Genomic DNA, 17,894 nt, shown 5'->3' on the forward strand with positions numbered 1-17,894 from the left:
CACACACACACACACACACACACACATACACACACACACTCTCTCTCTCTCTCTCTCTCTCTCACACACACACACACACACACATACACACACACTCTCTCTCTCTCTCTCTCTCTCTCTCTCTCACACACACACACACACACACACACACACACACACTCTCTCTCTCTCTCTCTCTCTCTCTCTCTCACACACACACACACACACACACACACACACACACACACACTCTCTCTCTCTCTCTCTGTCCCAGGATGCAGAGTCTGTTCTCATGGGAGAGCCAGGTCTGTCTGCGCCGGCCCGTCTCTATGGCCAGACTGTGCTCACACACACACACACACACACACACACACACACACACACACACACACACACACACACACACACACACACACACACACACACACACACATAACTTCTTCATGTTCAGACCTGTGACTGTCTTCAGTTCTCAGACGCTTTATTAACCAGCGTAACGCATCGCAGAAACACTGAAAACAAACAGAGGACGAAACACTGCATTCTGGGAAACTTTCATGAAGAACAGCGACAATAAAAGCCAATTTAATTTACAAACTGATTTCTTCATAAAATCACGCCTAATTGTTTCTCACACAGTATTTGATCAGTATACTACAGTTAATCATATTTAGATGTGTTTACTATGGTTTATTATTATGGTTGAAGACGTGAATGATTTCACTTCGAAAGGCATAGTTAAAACATAGTTACTTAATGTTGTATCATAGCCTTCGATATGGTGGTTTTATAGTGCAAATGCTGTAGTAAAACCACGGTTAATATTGTAGTTAATCGGTTTTACTGCAAATGCTGTATTAAAAACGGGTTTCAAACAGGTTTTTAATGTAAAAATCAGAGTAAAACCATGGGTTACTGTATTAAAAGCATGGTTAATTTTCGTACTGATTAAGTGATGTTAATTCACACAAACACAGACAGATGTGGAGAAATAACGCGCATCTGAACCGCATTTAACAGGCTTACAGCGCCACCTGGCGGCGCATCACTGCTGCATCTGCGCATGCGCGTAGGACTGGAGCTCGAACGCGTTTGTGCATCTGCGCATGCGCGTGGGACTAGAGCTGAAACTCGTCTGTTTTGCTAGCTTAGTGCAAACAAGTGAAAAAACTTTACTTGATAAACGTTTCGTTGGAAGTTTTATTCATGTAATGTATAATTTAATCGACATTCCCTGAAACTATTTTTGGTTACGACTGCACACATCAACTCAGCTAACAATACTGTTATAAGAACGTTTTGCTAACGTTCCTACTAAGTTATGAATGTTTACCTCTAGTAACCTCTAGTTTAAGTTTTAAAAAGTTGTGCTTCTTGGTTACGTGAACGTTAAGGGAACATTACATTATGGGAACGTTAATTACGTTTGAATGTTCTCTGAACGTCTGAAACTAGTAATATTTAAAAAATAAAACGTTAGACAAACACATCGTAGGAGAAAACGTTCCATGGACGAAGTATAAATAATGTTTTTGTGCTAATGTTATGAGAACATTATTAGTTTTTAAAATTGCTAACAATTTATGAAACTACACACTCACACACAAAACCACAACACACACTCTCAAGTCTCTTGTAAAAGCAAACACTTCATTCAAAACCACCGTAACTCTTAAAGCCACTGGATCCTTCAGGGGTCAAAGATGATTTTGCAGATTATCTTCGGCTGTTTTAGTAATAATCAGTTTTAATGAACACTTTCAAGAATCATTAGGTAACATTCACTCGATCCTCACACACACACACACACACACACACACACACACACACGTTCCTCCGTCACCACTGAAGAACACGCTTTCTGTGAACGGACACATTCTGAAGACGCTTCATAAAACACACTGAGGTTTGTTCAACTTTATTTACTGAAAATCCAGATGTTATGAACCTGTCTGACTCCAACAGGCCTCGAAGAGTGACATGATCAACTAGAAAAGACCTAGTCAATGTAAACCCTTCTGTTATTAGATGCAGAGCGAGAAAAAGCTCAAAAGAAATGTGTGTTTAAACACTGTGAAGAACGTGACGTTTACAGACACAGAAGCAAATCAAAGCAGCACACAGTGAGCTCAGAGCAAACAAACCAAAGCCAGTGTGTCTTCAGGAAAACCCAAAGCGTGTTTTAACTACATCATTTGTATTTTCAAGACAGTCTTCATGCCGGTTCACGCGTGTTGTAGCTCCGCCCCCTCAGCGCTTCTTCGGGGGCGTGGCTGTTCGGGCCGAGACTCCGCCCCCTCAGCGCTTCTTCGGGGGCGTGGCCGTTCTGGGCGGAGTCACGGGGCGCCCGGAGTTCATCCCGCCATACTGATACTTCGCCTTCTTTTCCGACGGCTTCAGGATCTGAGAACAACAACAACGACGAGAAACAGCTTCAGTCGACATGTTAAAGCGATATAGAGAATGTACGAAAGGCCAGTTCATGCAAAAATCATGCTTTGGTTAATCATAATTATGACATACTAAGTCATATGAGATGAAAAGTCAAAATTATGACTTAAAATGTCATAATTATGCAATATTAGGTCATAAAAAGTTGAAATAATAATCATTTCTTTTACCAAAGCATGACTTTTATTCCTGGCAGAAATGGGCTTTACATATGAAACTGTTCTCTGATCTTAAAACATAATTTCCGAAATAATTGTGAATAGTTCCCATATGGATTATTCATAAGTGAATTTCACAAAAACACATTTCAAAGTCACATTTCTCTCCAAAATCAAAGTACATGAACAAATAAAATTTCGAAAAAGAAGACTTTAAAGGTGAACTAAGTAACTTTTTTTTACCTTAACTGAACAGCTTCGGAGTCATTGGAATGGTTATATTACTTATTTCGGGTTGAATGGTGGTCGTTTCACACCCCCCTGGTGCCCCTGAGCGGAAAATGCGCACTTGCAACTTTGAGCCGGTGGGCCGCCAGCCGCCGCGTCAGGAAGTCTCGCGTGATATCAGGTCTCGCGATGTAAACAATTGCTTTACGGCCAAAAGAAATCTGCTAAAATGCCGTCATTATTGCGCTCCCTCACGCTGTTCGAACCCGAAGGAAGAAGACGTTTTAAAGAATGTCCCATCTGCCTTGAAGTCGTTGATCTGCTAGTCTCTGGTGTCTGAGAATAGCCAACGAGTTTTTACAACAGTGTTGTCAAAGATCTATTCCGAAGCTGTGGGGGAGCTCTAGAGAGAAACCTGCGAGCAAAAGGCGAGAATACAGCGAAGAAATCCCGAAACTACTGAATGCAGCTTTAAATAGGGTCAATATGATCTTTTGCTTTAGTGATATTATTTTCATGACACCTGAACACAATTTCCCCCTAAATTGTTTTATTTTTTTTAAGGATTTTAAGTATTTTCGCCAATGACACGTGCGTAAAATACAGTATTGTACGACAAAGTTCAAAACGTCTCTGCTATAATCGACTCAGTATGCTGCACTGAATCAAGAGAGATCAATATTGGGATCTTTGGCCAAACCGTTCAGAAGTTATGAAAAGCAAAAACAGCCATTTTTCATTTCTCCCGACCACTAGGTGGCGCTGTGCCGAAACTGTGCATTTACTCTCGAGTCAGGTACCAAGTTTGATCTTAATACACCATATCATTGCTGAGATCCAGCCTCACGTCTATTTTTACATGCCCATCGTTGAACTCGAGTTAAACAAGAACGGTTGGGTCTATGAAAAATCTTTTAATAACATTTTGCCAGCACAGTCTGAAGATGATGTGAGCCGATTTTGGTGAAAAATTGGATCAAACGTCTAGGATGAGATCGAAGAAGTAGGTTTCCGGAATATTCAAAATGGCCATCGGCAATCGGATTAGTTTTTTTAGCCCTTGCAGTTCAAAAGTTCGCATAAATGCAAGTGCAACTTCGGACAGTTGGTGGCGCTAGAGTTAACGTTCAGACTGTCCTAAAGCGGCGTTTTCTTTGTGTGCAATATGACTTCTTTGATTCTGTGGAGAAACATGTTCTGTTAGATCCGCGTATGAAGGTAAGTCATGTGACACCTGGAAGGAGCACATCAGAGTCTCGTCGACGCTCATCATTCCTCCGGCGTTGTCGAACTCGCCGCAGTAGTTCGGCGCCGAGAACAACGTCACCAGCTGCCGTTTGGCGAAGAACTCGTAGCCGTCTTCAACCACCTGCAAAACAACAACAACAACTCTTACCCTTTCACGTGCAAGTTTAGAAGATTCTCACTAGAGTGAGTGGCGGCCGCTTCTTTAGAATGTTTCCCCTTGTTGTTTCCATGGCGATGCGTTGAATTTGTCACATGATACACCACAGCCAAAATTTTCCCGTCCAAAATTTTACGACCTCACGTTGTGTCAATCACGCTTACAGACTGCCTCCGAAACTTTCGTACGTCATAATAAAAAAAAAAATTCGGATCGGGTTCGATTTCTGGGTTTTTTCGCATCCGTAGCAAAGCGTTTTCAGAGGCGTTTTGACGATTCAGAGCCACCGAATCACGAATACGGGAAAACGCATATATCGGACTCAGTGTGCAAGGATCTTAACTCTGGATAACAGACGTATCGCTTTTATTTTGTTTTTCCTTTTTTATTAAAAATATTCACAAACTTGCTTATTACCATGTCATCAACTATCTTATATTCCGATTCTCAAATACGTGTGAGTGCGTTTTGTCGTTTAAAACCTTTATAAGTGATTTTGATCTTGATCTCTAACGTAAGATGGGCACCGCCATGTTTGTTTGCGTCACAGAGAGTCCGTCAGATTACAGCACGTGACTTCATTAGTTTCTCCCGAAATACATGTTTGAAAGAGGCCGGTGAACTGGGAGGAAAATAGAGCAAACTTTATAGTTACTTACACAATGTGTATCTGATATAAAACATATTCATATGTGCTTTCTAGCCAACGCGCGAATCCGGCAGTTCTGTCACGTCACTGACACTCTAAATCCCCTGTGTGGGACCGCACCGCTCAAAAGGGTAATATTGAGTAATGTTGTGTATTTTAGTCACCTGATGCGCGCGGCAGATGAGATCCAGGTCGTGGCGGTTCAGGAATTTGCTGACCACATCGGCACCGAAGGTGAAGGAGACGCCGCGGTCGTTCTCACCCCAACCCTGAACATCCTTATCCGGGTCTGACCACAGCAGATCACACAGCAGCCCTGAACACGAACACACACACACACACACACACACACACACACACACACACACACACACACACGCACACATCAATAGTTTTATTAAGTTCAAGCAGGAGATTGTGTGTCTGCCTTTATCAGCGTCACCAAGAAAATGAACTACATTTTCAGAAAACAAGACTTAATAACTAAGTTATTTGTCCAGTAAATGAGTAAGAAAAAGATTCAGTGTATGAGCTCAGCTGTGTCAGGTGTGTGTGTGTGTGTGTGTGTGTTGTGTGTGTGTGTGTTTGTTCACCTGTGTCAGGTGTGTGTGTGTGTTCACCTGTGTCAGGTGTGTGTGTGTGTGTGTGTGTGTGTTCACCTGTGTCAGGTGTGTGTGTGTGTGTGTTCACCTGTGTCAGGTGTGTTTGTTCACCTGTGTCAGGTGTGTGTGTGTGTGTGTGTGTGTGTGTTCACCTGTGTCAGGTGTGTGTGTTCACCTGTGTCAGGTGTGTGTGTGTGTGAGTGTTCACCTGTGTCAGGTGTGTGTGTGTGTGTGTGTGTGTGTGTGTGTTCACCTGTGTCAGGTGTGTGTGTGTGTGTGTGTGTGTGTGTGTTTGTTCACCTGTGTCAGGTGTGTGTGTTCACCTGTGTCAGGTGTGTGAGTGTGAGTGTTCACCTGTGTCAGGTGTGTGAGTGTGAGTGTTCACCTGTGTCAGGTGTGTGTGTGTGTGTGTGTGTGTGTGTGTTCACCTGTGTCAGGTATGTGTGTGTGTTCACCTGTGTCAGGTGTGTGTGTGTGTGTTCACCTGTGTCAGGTGTGTGTGTGTGTTCACCTGTGTCAGGTGTGTGTGTGTGTGTGTTCACCTGTGTCAGGTATGTGTGTGTGTTCACCTGTGTCAGGTGTATGTGTGTGTGTGTGTGTGTGTTCACCTGTGTCAGGTGTGTGTGTGTGTGTGTGTGTTTGTTCACCTGTGTCAGGTGTGTGTGTTCACCTGTGTCAGGTGTGTGAGTGTGAGTGTTCACCTGTGTCAGGTGTGTGAGTGTGAGTGTTCACCTGTGTCAGGTGTGTGTGTGTGTGTGTTCACCTGTGTCAGGTATGTGTGTGTGTTCACCTGTGTCAGGTGTGTGTGTGTGTGTTCACCTGTGTCAGGTGTGTGTGTGTGTTCACCTGTGTCAGGTGTGTGTGTGTGTGTGTTCACCTGTGTCAGGTATGTGTGTGTGTTCACCTGTGTCAGGTGTGTGTGTGTGTCTGTGTGTTCACCTGTGTCAGGTGTGTGTGTGTGTGTGTGTGTGTGTGTTCACCTGTGTCAGGTGTGTGTGTGTGTGTGTGTGTGTGTTCACCTGTGTCAGGTACATCTGTGGGCCTCATGATGCGTCTGATCTGCTCCATGGACTGGAGATCGGGAGAGAGACCTGTAACAGGAGGAACAGCAGTTTTAGATCATCTTCAGTATTATGGGATATACTCCCGCCAGTGAAGGTGTTGCCGTGGAAACCTGCCTCCGTGACAGCAGAAGATCTTCTCGTCGACGATGGCTGCGATCGGCAGACAGTTGAAGCAGTCGGTGAACGTCTTCCACAGTTTGATGTTAAACCTGCGTTTGCCTGGAGGAACAACAACAACAGACCGCTGTTAAACACGACTGATCTCACCAGCGCTCGAGGACAGTCCAGCTGCCGTTACTTCACCCCCAATCAAAGAAAACAATCATGGTTTCACATGTTCTTGACCAGTGTTGTGTGGTAACGTGAGTTATGTAATCAGATTACTTTTACAATTTACAACAAAATATCTAAGTTACTTTTTCACATTTATTGACTGACAGCTCTCCTGTGCTCATGTTGAGAGAAATAAAGTGAGGAGGTGTGTGTGTGAGGATGCAGGTGTGTGTGTGAGGATGAAGGTGTGTGTGTGAGGATGAAGGTGTGTGTGTGAGGATGCAGATGTGTGTGTGTAAGGATGCAGATGTGTGTGTGAGGATGAATGTTCCTCACACTCGTCGTAGAAGCCGTAGATGCGGTTGATGGAGGCGCACTCGTGGTTCCCCCGCAGGAGGAAGAAGTTCTCCGGGTACTTGATCTTGTAGGCCAGCAGGAGGCAGATGGTCTCCAGAGACTGCTTGCCTCGGTCCACGTAATCCCCTAGGAACAGGTAATTGGCCTCGGGGGGGAACCCGCCGTACTCGAAGAGCCTCAGGAGATCTGTGTACTGGCCGTGGATATCACCTGACACACACATCAACATCATCACCAGTCATTACACTGCAAAACATGCTTTTCTTACTCAGTATTTTTGTCTTGTTTCCAGTCCAAATATCTAAACATTCTTAAACCAAGAAGCATTTACTAGATGAGTAACATCCCATAAGACATTACTGGGGGAAAATCTAAATAAAATGAGTGTTCTATACTGGGACCTACACTGAGACCTATACTGGGACCTATACTGGGACCTACACTGAGACCTATACTGGGACCTATACTGGGACCTAAACTGGGACCTATACTGGGACCTATACTGAGACCTATACTGGGACCAGTACTGAGACCTATACTGGGACCTACACTGGGACCTATACTGGGACCTAAACTGGGACCTATACTGGGACCTACACTGAGACCTATACTGGGACCTATACTGGGACCTACACTGAGACCTACACTGAGACCTATACTGGGACCTAAACTGGGACCTACACTGAGACCTACACTGAGACCTATACTGGGACCTATACTGGGACCTATACTGGGACCTAAACTGGGACCTATACTGGGACCTACACTGAGACCTATACTGGGACCTATACTGGGACCTACACTGAGACCTACACTGAGACCTATACTGGGACCTACACTGAGACCTATACTGGGACCTACACTGAGACCTATACTGGGACCTACACTGAGACCTATACTGGGACCAGTACTGAGACCTATACTGGGACCTACACTGAGACCTATACTGGGACCTATACTGGGACCTACACTGAGACCTATACTGGGACCTACACTGAGACCTATACTGGGACCAGTACTGAGACCTATACTGGGACCTACACTGAGACCTATACTGGGACGTATAGGGACAGACTCACCGCAGATCTTCAGCGGCGCCTCCAGCTCCAGCAGGATCGGCTGACTGAGGAAGATCTCACGAGACTTGATGCACAAACCCCGAACCTCCGCTTCCGTCATCTGAACGATCTTCCCTGGACGGCATCCTCGCACTGACACACACACACACACACACACACACACACACACACACACACACACACACACACACACACACAGAGAGAGAGAGAGAGATATAGATAGAACAACATGAGAACTCATATGGCAGGACAGACCACAGACTCCATGCCAATATTATCATAAACATATTACTTTACTAACTGATACCATACGCTGAGTGTGTGTGTGTGTGTGTGTGTGTGTGTGTGTGTGTGTGTGTGTGTGTGTGTGAGAGTGTATGTATATCACGTCATGAATGTATTTAAAGGGATAGTTCACCCAAAAATGAAAATTCTGTCATCATTTACTCACCCTCAAGTTGTTCCAAACCTGTATGAGTTTCTTTGTTCTGCTGAGGAAGATATTTGGAAGAATGTTTGTAATCAACAGATCTCAGTCCCCATTGACTTCCATAGTAGGAAAAATATATACCGAGATCTGTTGATTACAAACATTCTTCCAAATATCTTCCTTTGTGTTCAGCAGAACAAAGAAACTCATACAGGTTTGGAACAACTTGAGGGTGAGTAAATGATGACAGAATTTTCATTTTTGGGTGAACTATCCCTTTAATAACTGAAATGTATGGCAGATGCAGATCGTTTCCAAATCACACACTAAATTAAACCATACGACTCAGAATTCAGGGCCAAAAGATGCTGATAGATCAATCTATCAACAGACAAACACAGAATCACAGGAAGTGTTTCAGACGCTGTAAGACACACACACACACACACACACACACAATCTGGAGGAGCCAGTCAAACCAGAAACACACAAACATAAAGAACCTGTTTGAGAACAGCCACCTGTGTGTGTGTGTGTATAAACATAGGTTAAATCTCCTCACAGACTCACAATGATGACCTTATATGGGCACAACACACACACACGCACACAATAAATCATGAAAAAGATTGTAAAAATTATGATTTAAACAACTTTACAGTTCAAATAATACTAGTTTTAACAAAAAAAAGTTATAAAATTAATAAAAAAGCGGTTACCTCTGTAAACAAAGCATAAAATACCACTTTATTAGGCATTAAACGGTAAGATAAAAAGAAAACTAGGGCTGAACGATTAATCGCACTTAAAGCGAGATGGCTTATCGTGATTTTAAACTCGCAAACGCTGCGATTATTTGTTATGCGCAGCTTGTCAGTGACGTACGGCTCAGGAAACGCGGCTCACTCTGAAAGCACTGCGAGTTTGAGTCGCTTATAACGTGCATTTGAAAAAGCAACACGTCAAACATCTTTCCAAACATGAGACGCATTTATGAACCTCGTCCAACAACAGACATTTAATAACACGCTTTTCCTCCAAACTCACTTCATGAGGACAGCTGAGCTCCTCCTGTGAGATGATGAGCCTCTGACACAGAATAAGGCAGTCGTGTGTTTATTAGTCGTGTTTAATCAAAGCGTGTCAATCTTCTGTTGATTCAGAGACAGTGATGGGGGTTTCCTGGAATGATCATAGACAGTAAAAGAAATGGACACAGCGACCCCAGTGGAGTCAGTTAGAAGCTCTTCTTCCTGATGAAGACTCACACTGAGCTCGACGGATTAGATGTGACGTGAGTAACCCGTCTGTCTTCTAGTAGCTGTGCCGAGAGAAATCTGAATCATTCCTTTCCGAATCTTGCAGAGACGGAGAGTGTGAGTAGGAGCTGTCCATGAGCTAGGAGCAGGAGCAACTCTTGCTAGGTATTCTGATTCATTATTTTGTCACTTTGCCTCCACGTCCCCCCGATCGCCCTCGCTCTCCTCCTGTCCATACGGTAATCTCTCTACTGTGCGACAGAGAGTCGCGTGGTTATGACGCAATCGTTAGCCTACTTTTACAAAAACTGCTTCTACGGGGCCGTAACGTAAGACACAAGATAATGGAGCCTTTTATACATTGTCGTGTTTCTTTAGAAATAAATAATGGACAAATAGAGTCTTTAAACGCCTCAGATGTAAAGTTATTCGCTGTCAGAGTGACGCCAAAATGAATGTGAGTCAATGGGATGCTAACAGCAGGTGAGGGTCCGCTAATCAGTGGCGGCGCCCGGGGAAGCTTCAGTGTTTTCTGAAAGATTGGCCCCTTGGTTTTATCTAATGAAATACATCATAATCAGCTAAAACGCATTCGCAGGCTTTACTTCCTGAACAAGTGTGCACTGAGTGGTGATGTCCGGGTCGTGAACGAATCGTTCTTTGTAGAGAACCGGTCGAGTACACTGAATCAGACTGAATCGGTCATAAACAGTTGGCGTCTTGCGTCAGCGCTGATCCACAAGTTACTAAAGTTACTCACTTTCGGCACAGTCCCTCCGACTCGAAATAAAGAATATCCCGGGGTGTTACTCCAGTGACTCCCACAGTTCACTGAGCTGAGGCGTGTTGAGCTGAAGTGATGAGCTCGAGCAGCGGACGCTACCGAACGCACCGGTACAGCGGTTCTCCATCACCAGAACCCACAGCTGTTTCTGTCGGACAGGCTCGGTTCTCGATCACCAGAACCCACAGCTGTTTCTGTCGGACAGGCTCGGTTCTCGATCACCAGAACCCACAGCTGTTTCTGTCGGACAGGCTCGGTTCTCGATCACCAGAACCCACAGCTGTTTCTGTCGGACAGGCTCGGTTCTCCATCACCAGAACCCACAGCTGTTTCTGTCGGACAGGCTCGGTTCTCGATCACCAGAACCCACAGCTGTTTCTGTCGGACAGGCTCGGTTCTCCATCACCAGAACCCACAGCTGTTTCTGTCGGACAGGCTCGGTTCTCGATCACCAGAACCCAGAGCTGTTTCTGTCGGACAGGCTCGGTTCTCCATCACCAGAACCCACAGCTGTTTCTGTCGGACAGGCTCGGTTCTCGATCACCAGAACCCACAGCTGTTTCTGTCGGACAGGCTCGGTTCTCGATCACCAGAACCCACAGCTGTTTCTGTCGGACAGGCTCGGTTCTCGATCACCAGAACCCAGAGCTGTTTCTGTCGGACAGGCTCGGTTCTCGATCACCAGAACCCACAGCTGTTTCTGTCGGACAGGCTCGGTTCTCGATCACCAGAACCCACAGCTGTTTCTGTCGGACAGGCTCGGTTCTCCATCACCAGAACCCACAGCTGTTTCTGTCGGACAGGCTCGGTTCTCGATCACCAGAACCCACAGCTGTTTCTGTCGGACAGGCTCGGTTCTCGATCACCAGAACCCACAGCTGTTTCTGTCGGACAGGCTCGGTTCTCGATCACCAGAACCCAGAGCTGTTTCTGTCGGACAGGCTCGGTTCTCGATCACCAGAACCCAGAGCTGTTTCTGTCGGACAGGCTCGGTTCTCGATCACCAGAACCCACAGCTGTTTCTGTCGGACAGGCTCGGTTCTCCATCACCAGAACCCACAGCTGTTTCTGTCGGACAGGCTCGGTTCTCCATCACCAGAACCCACAGCTGTTTCTGTCGGACAGGCTCGGTTCTCGATCACCAGAACCCAGAGCTGTTTCTGTCGGACAGGCTCGGTTCTCGATCACCAGAACCCAGAGCTGTTTCTGTCGGACAGGCTCGGTTCTCGATCACCAGAACCCAGAGCTGTTTCTGTCGGACAGGCTCGGTGTGGAGAACCCATGAGCTGGAGAGACTGCGCATGCGTGATAAAACTGATGAGGACCAGTTTATTCACTTTATATCTTTAAGACATGTAAACCTCCGCGTTTGCTCATCGCCTGAAGGGTTCATTTGCTAAACGTAAATGTAAGAAACTTATCCAAGATGATTATGACGATGACAACTAATATTTAACTGAAGTTATGATTACAAATGCCTTTAACTGAATGTATTTGTCTCCGCCGGGATGATAGAGCTGACGTCATTACGCGAGGACGTAAAAGAACTAACCGGTTCATTGAAACGAACTGTCCGAAAGAACCGGCTTCCCATCAGCGAGTCCGTGTGGCGTTCACACTCACGAGGACAGCGGCCGGACTCCAGCTCCGCATGACCGGCACAGTGCCGTGTCTTACTGTGAGACATGAGCTCAGGATTCATTCATTACATCATCGCCTCGTCACGCTTAATAATCACAGCCATATCACGATTCCTGGTGTTTCAGCCCCCAATTTAAGACTTCGTGAAAATGATTGACTAGGGATGCACAATATATCGCTAATGTTCATGTTTAATGTTATCGGCCCGATAAGAACATTTGTCCGATATATTAAAGCTGATAAATACTGTATTATTTCCTCCAGCTGAGACGCTTCACATGCGACTGTTCAACATGACGGGCTTGAGTCGCTTGAAATATGATTGAAATCACTTCAAAAAAGGAAAGTACAGTAAAGTGTCATATCGGCCACATACAATTATCATGAGAACATTATAATTGTGTGGCTTTTAATGGTGAGACTTTTGTTTTTGTAATCAGGCTCTCAAAAATTATATAAAAAATTCAGATTTAGATTTATCGGCCGATATATCGGTTATCGGCTTTCAGATATAAAGAATTATCGGTATCGGACAAAATGTTCATATCTGTGCATCACTAATAATGACTCGTTATTGCCTTAAATGTGATGAAACTACATGTAAGAGTTTTTAGGACCCGCGTCTCTGAGTGGGACACATTTCCACACACTGATTTATTTGTGTCTGTTGATCTCAGAGTTACTGGATGATTCAGTGGAAGAGGAACAAACATCCGAACATCTGTAATAATGCAGGAATACAGTCTCTACTAAACCTCTTCATCAGTGTAAAGAGTGAAGTTCTCAGTGTGTCTCGTCTTAAGGAATCAGTGTGTGTGTGTGTGTGTGTGTGTGTGTGAGAGAGAGTGAGAGTGTGTGTCTGTCTTCTGGCTCTGATGAAAACCAGTCCCGGCTATTTTCAGATCTCTTTCCCACTACACAACCAAATAAGGTCTTGTGTGGAATGAAGGATGAAGGTTTTGTGGCGTTCTGGAGAATCTCCCACACACACACACACACACACACACACACACACACACACACACACACACACACACACGCACACACACACGCACACACACACGCACACACACACGCACACACACACACACACACACACACGCACACACACACACAGCACTGACTCAGATGTGCACTGAAACAGCTGCACTTTTACTCAGCATGACGTCAAAATGGACAATTCTTGTTTGTTTTTTTATGGAATATTGCAGTGTTTGTTGTAAATGATTTATGAGTGCACATCATTATAGTTTTAATAATCTTGAATCAGAATAAGTTCCTCTTTCAGCATCTCTTCTCTGATGACGAGGGTGGGGCTATAACCTGTCACTCACGTGAGATCAGCCAATAGCAAACCACAACCAGCCAATCAATTCCCCACAGACACATCAAGCCCCGCCCACAATCAAGCCCCGCCCACATGTGTTCTTGTTCCTGAATCGTCAGAATAGAGGAGAAGAGCGTAACTTCACTTTCATGACTAGTTTAAGCATTATCGCGAATAACTTGTACATTAACTGAGTCATAATATTAATGAATTTACACAGAATATTTAAATTGCTTGACTATGACTGGAAATCTCCTGTATAAGCAGCTGAATAGAAGAACAAGACCGTTCTGTCATCATGTACTCGCTCGCCTCTCTCTCTGTTCTGAAGACTCTGAGGAAAGTCTCAGTGTTTGTTGTCGAAACAGTCGAAGTCAGTGAGCCTCAACACTCTTCTTCCGCAGAACATCCTGATGATGAGGAATGAAGGCAGAACCCTCACGTCTGCGTGAACTGAAGCTTTAACGGTACAAAACAGCCCAGAAATGTTAAATATTTTAAACTAAATATCTGTTGATTGATTCACATGACAGAAACTGACACTCCTACACACACACACACACACACACACACACACACACACAGGTATATCATCTCAACACCTGCACTTCAGCTGTTATCAAACACATAATAATAGGCAAAATCACACTTGATATATGACTATCATATTTGTAAATTCAAACTGATGATTTTTGTCCTTTTTAAATATAGAAACACTTATAAAATAAGATCATTTACGTCACACAATAAACAACAACACATTTTTCACATAACTCCAGGATTGTTTTGCTGACGTCACCGGCGGGGCGTTACGTCATTTCAAAACAGTGTGAGGACAGACATCATCATCATCATCATCTTACACGCTAATAAACATGAACTCGAGGTCAAAGACAAGTTAGAAACACACCGATCACAGACACTGAATGATGTGAACTTTCAGACACACAACGGCGTGACGTTTACATAGAGTTTATTGTTTTAACCGGCGATTTTTGACGTTACAAACTTTACAGCAACAAGAACGAGCCAAACACTCTTTACTAACACACGACAGCAGAAACACGCGAACATGCTCAACGAATCACGTCTCCCGTCCCAGAATAAAACACAAAATCTCAAATCATGTGACACTGAAGTGAATTGAACCGGAGCGCGCGTTTGTTGTCGCAGGCCGAGTACACACACACACACACACACACACACACACACACACACACACACACACACACACACACACGGGCCTTTCGGACACAACCCCGCTGTAATGACCGAATACACCCGCCAGACTCGACCCCGCAGAGCCCCTGAAGCCGAGGAGAGAGAGAGGAGGTGTGGATGAGCGCTACTCACCCTCCAGTAATCTGGAGATCAGAGAATCCACGTCCAGCTCCTCCGCCATTACTGACTGACTGACACCCGCAGCGCGCGCTCGATCACTGCGCGGGCACGGGGCGCGCGCGCACGAGTCTCCTGACCTTCACGGAGGCGGTTACGCGCTTTACTGAACCGAAACACCCAGTCATTCCTGCACAACATCTGCGAGGGTTTTGCAAGCTTTATTTATTTATTTATTCAAAGTAAATGTAGTATAATATATTTTCCCTTTGTATTTCTATCTGTGTATTTTTTACTTTTATTATTGCTTATTTTTCTCTTTGTATTTTTATTGTGTAAAGTGCCCTGAGAAGCTGCTTTAAAGGCGCTATATAAAATAAAGTTTATTATTATTATTATTATTATATTTCCAAGATTTTTTTTTTTGTAATATTATTATTTTTTTAACACTTTACGGTATTGTACATGTCCACATAGCCATTGAGTCATTTCTATTTAAAAACATTACTTTGAATTAATAAAATTACTTTTTGTATTAATCACACATGAAAAGGTCTAAATTAATGACAAGAAAAATGTCCGCTCTCATGATCAGCAATTAGTTCTTCATTTACATCCGTTTTATTCCCACTCACACCAGATTCATCCAAATAAAACAGGATTCAACCATTTCAACTACATTTAATAAAAATATTAAGAATACATTTTTAGTCAAAACTGTTTTTACATGAAAAAACTGCTGTAAATTTGGGACGAAATTAGCTGTTAACTCAAACAACCACTTCAGAGACATTCAGAGGATTTATTAAGTGTAGCGTAGGAACTGAATATGATATTTATAAAGCCTCAGACTTATTTTTAGAGTGTGATCTACAGTTTTCTCCAGTTGTCTGTGATTGTTCAGACTGTCAGTTTTTCTAAGCGCGCGCGCGCACACACACACACACAAACACACACACACACAAACACACACACACAAACACACACGCTAGGTGGCGCTATAAAAGGCGATTTCTGTATTAGATCCTAACTTTGCAGCCCTAAGATCTAGAATCTATATATTAGTTTCTACGAATTAAAAAAAAAAAAAAAAAAGATTCAAGTTTACATGATTTTAGTTTCTACAGCCGTTTCAAGAGTTGACACTCAACAAATCACATTTAAAAGACACATGATAGAAATAAATTACAAAAATGAAAAAAGCCTGGAGATCAAAGCTTCAGATACACGGTTTTGAGCTTCAAATATCTTCACTTCCTTTAAAACTATCCTGTGACGTCCTATGAAGTGATTAATCTGAGTTTAAATGCGGAATATGAGTCCACACGTATTCAAGATGGAGTTTGCTGTAAAAACCACATCATAAGATACATTTCATTTGTGTGTCTTCTACTCATGGGCCATTACAAACCCCAAAGACTTAAACTAAAACATGTCAGTTTGTATAAAGGTTTTTTTTATTTATTTCATGGTCATTTAAATACACTGGATCTCATTCACCAAAGCAGCCCACTTAGTTAAAAACAGACCATAGTAATGGGGAGTTACTCTCAATAGCCCGAAGTGTCGGAATCAACTACTAGCATCGATTCTGTGTTTATTTTTTAAAGACGTGTGTGTGGAGTGTTCCTGTTGTTTTTTTTACAGTCTATGGTTCGACATCGGCTGGATGTGGTAACCGATCGGCAAAAGTTGACCATTTTAACTGAAAATAAATGGAATGGCTCCAATATCATGAGTCAGGAATCGGAGTCGAGTCCAAAAATTAAAGCATAAGCCCTTTTAAAGGATAAAGTGTGTGGCTCTTAAAAGAGCCTTTGTGTGCTCGCCTCCTCGCCTCTACTTGGAGCTGGTGTACTTGGTGACGGCCTTGGTGCCCTCAGACACGGCGTGTTTGGCCAGCTCTCCGGGCAGCAGCAGACGCACGGCGGTCTGGATCTCTCTCGACGTGATGGTGGACCGCTTGTTGTAGTGAGCGAGACGAGACGCCTCACCGGCGATGCGCTCGAAGATGTCGTTGACGAAAGAGTTCATGATGCCCATCGCCTTGGAGGAGATGCCGGTGTCAGGGTGAACCTGCTTCAGCACTTTGTAGACGTAGATGGCGTAGCTCTCCTTCCTGGACTTTCTGCGCTTCTTTCCTCCCTTCCCGGCGGTCTTAGTGACGGCCTTCTTGGAGCCCTTCTTAGGCGCGGACTTGGCTGGTTCAGGCATGATGAGGAATGATCTCAGAGCTGACGAGTCAGTGTGAACTCAGAAGCGACTCTGAGGCTTTTATCCGCTGCACTATGCTAATTTACAAGGAGACACGGGACCTTCTGATTGCCTGTTTTCATTGGTCGAAACCGTAAACTCGTGTTTCACTGGACAACACAAAGCATCACGAGCGGTTCTAGAGCCAATCACAGGCGGTTAAATGATAACCCCGCCTACTGTCTCATGTTTGAACCAGAGCCGTTAATTACAATGTTTTTCAACGGCTCTGGTTTAAACGACACAGTTGCCCGTTTCATTTCCTGCTCTCTTTATTTATTGATTTTAGTAATATTTTGATAAAATAAGTGGTTCTAGACACATATTGTGCACCATCGTTTAGTTAAACCCCCAAATAATCACATTCGAAGGAGTTTTGGAGAAAATAGACTAATAACGGTCATACTCCCTTTAAAAACAGCTTTTCCCTTGTTTTATATTACATATTTATACATTTTCAGATAAAATGATTAATAGTACTGGTTGATAATTAACAGTGCTGTTCTACAAGTTTAGCAAAGTAAACAAAGGGGAAATAAGACATCAAATTACAATATTGTTTATAGTACAATTGCGAATAGTGGCATCTGTGATATTTTTCTATTTATGCCTCTGTG

General features: G+C 43.8%; 2 protein-coding genes across 2 annotated transcripts; both read right to left on the reverse strand.

The window, feature by feature from the left end:
- Positions 1-1,881: 1,881 nt before the first annotated feature.
- On the reverse strand, positions 1,882-15,220 carry ppp1cbl (protein phosphatase 1, catalytic subunit, beta isoform, like). Its single transcript, XM_084405461.1, has 8 exons — positions 15,040-15,220; positions 8,246-8,377; positions 7,146-7,376; positions 6,651-6,755; positions 6,492-6,563; positions 5,035-5,186; positions 4,051-4,185; positions 1,882-2,382 (listed from the first exon to the last, which is right to left on the reverse strand). Exons 1-8 carry the CDS (start codon positions 15,086-15,088, stop codon positions 2,278-2,280), a joined length of 981 nt encoding a protein of 326 aa, XP_084261587.1. The 5' UTR covers positions 15,089-15,220; the 3' UTR covers positions 1,882-2,277.
- Positions 15,221-15,846: 626 nt separating this feature from the next.
- Positions 15,847-17,259, reverse strand: LOC311288270 (histone H2B-like). Its single transcript, XM_084405593.1, has one exon. It carries the CDS (start codon positions 17,236-17,238, stop codon positions 16,864-16,866), a length of 375 nt encoding a protein of 124 aa, XP_084261719.1. The 5' UTR covers positions 17,239-17,259; the 3' UTR covers positions 15,847-16,863.
- Between the last annotated feature and the right edge of the window lie 635 nt (positions 17,260-17,894).

The sequence above is a fragment of the Rutilus rutilus genome (assembly GCF_951802725.1).
Source record: "Rutilus rutilus genome assembly, chromosome: 3".
NCBI lineage: Eukaryota > Metazoa > Chordata > Actinopteri > Cypriniformes > Leuciscidae > Rutilus > Rutilus rutilus.

Bases quoted from the DNA above. Each gene is read 5' to 3' on its own strand.
- ppp1cbl (XM_084405461.1), bottom strand. From the start codon at position 15,088: ATGGCGGAGGAGCTGGACGTGGATTCTCTGATCTCCAGATTACTGGAG. The intron at 6,756-7,145 runs GTGAGGAACATT...TTGTTCCTCCAG, and splicing joins CTACGGCTTCTACGACGAGT to GCAAACGCAGGTTTAACATC. The intron at 2,383-4,050 runs GTGTCACATGAC...TGTTGTTCTCAG, and splicing joins CTCTGATGTGCTCCTTCCAG to ATCCTGAAGCCGTCGGAAAA.
- LOC311288270 (XM_084405593.1), bottom strand. From the start codon at position 17,238: ATGCCTGAACCAGCCAAGTCCGCGCCTAAGAAGGGCTCCAAGAAGGCC.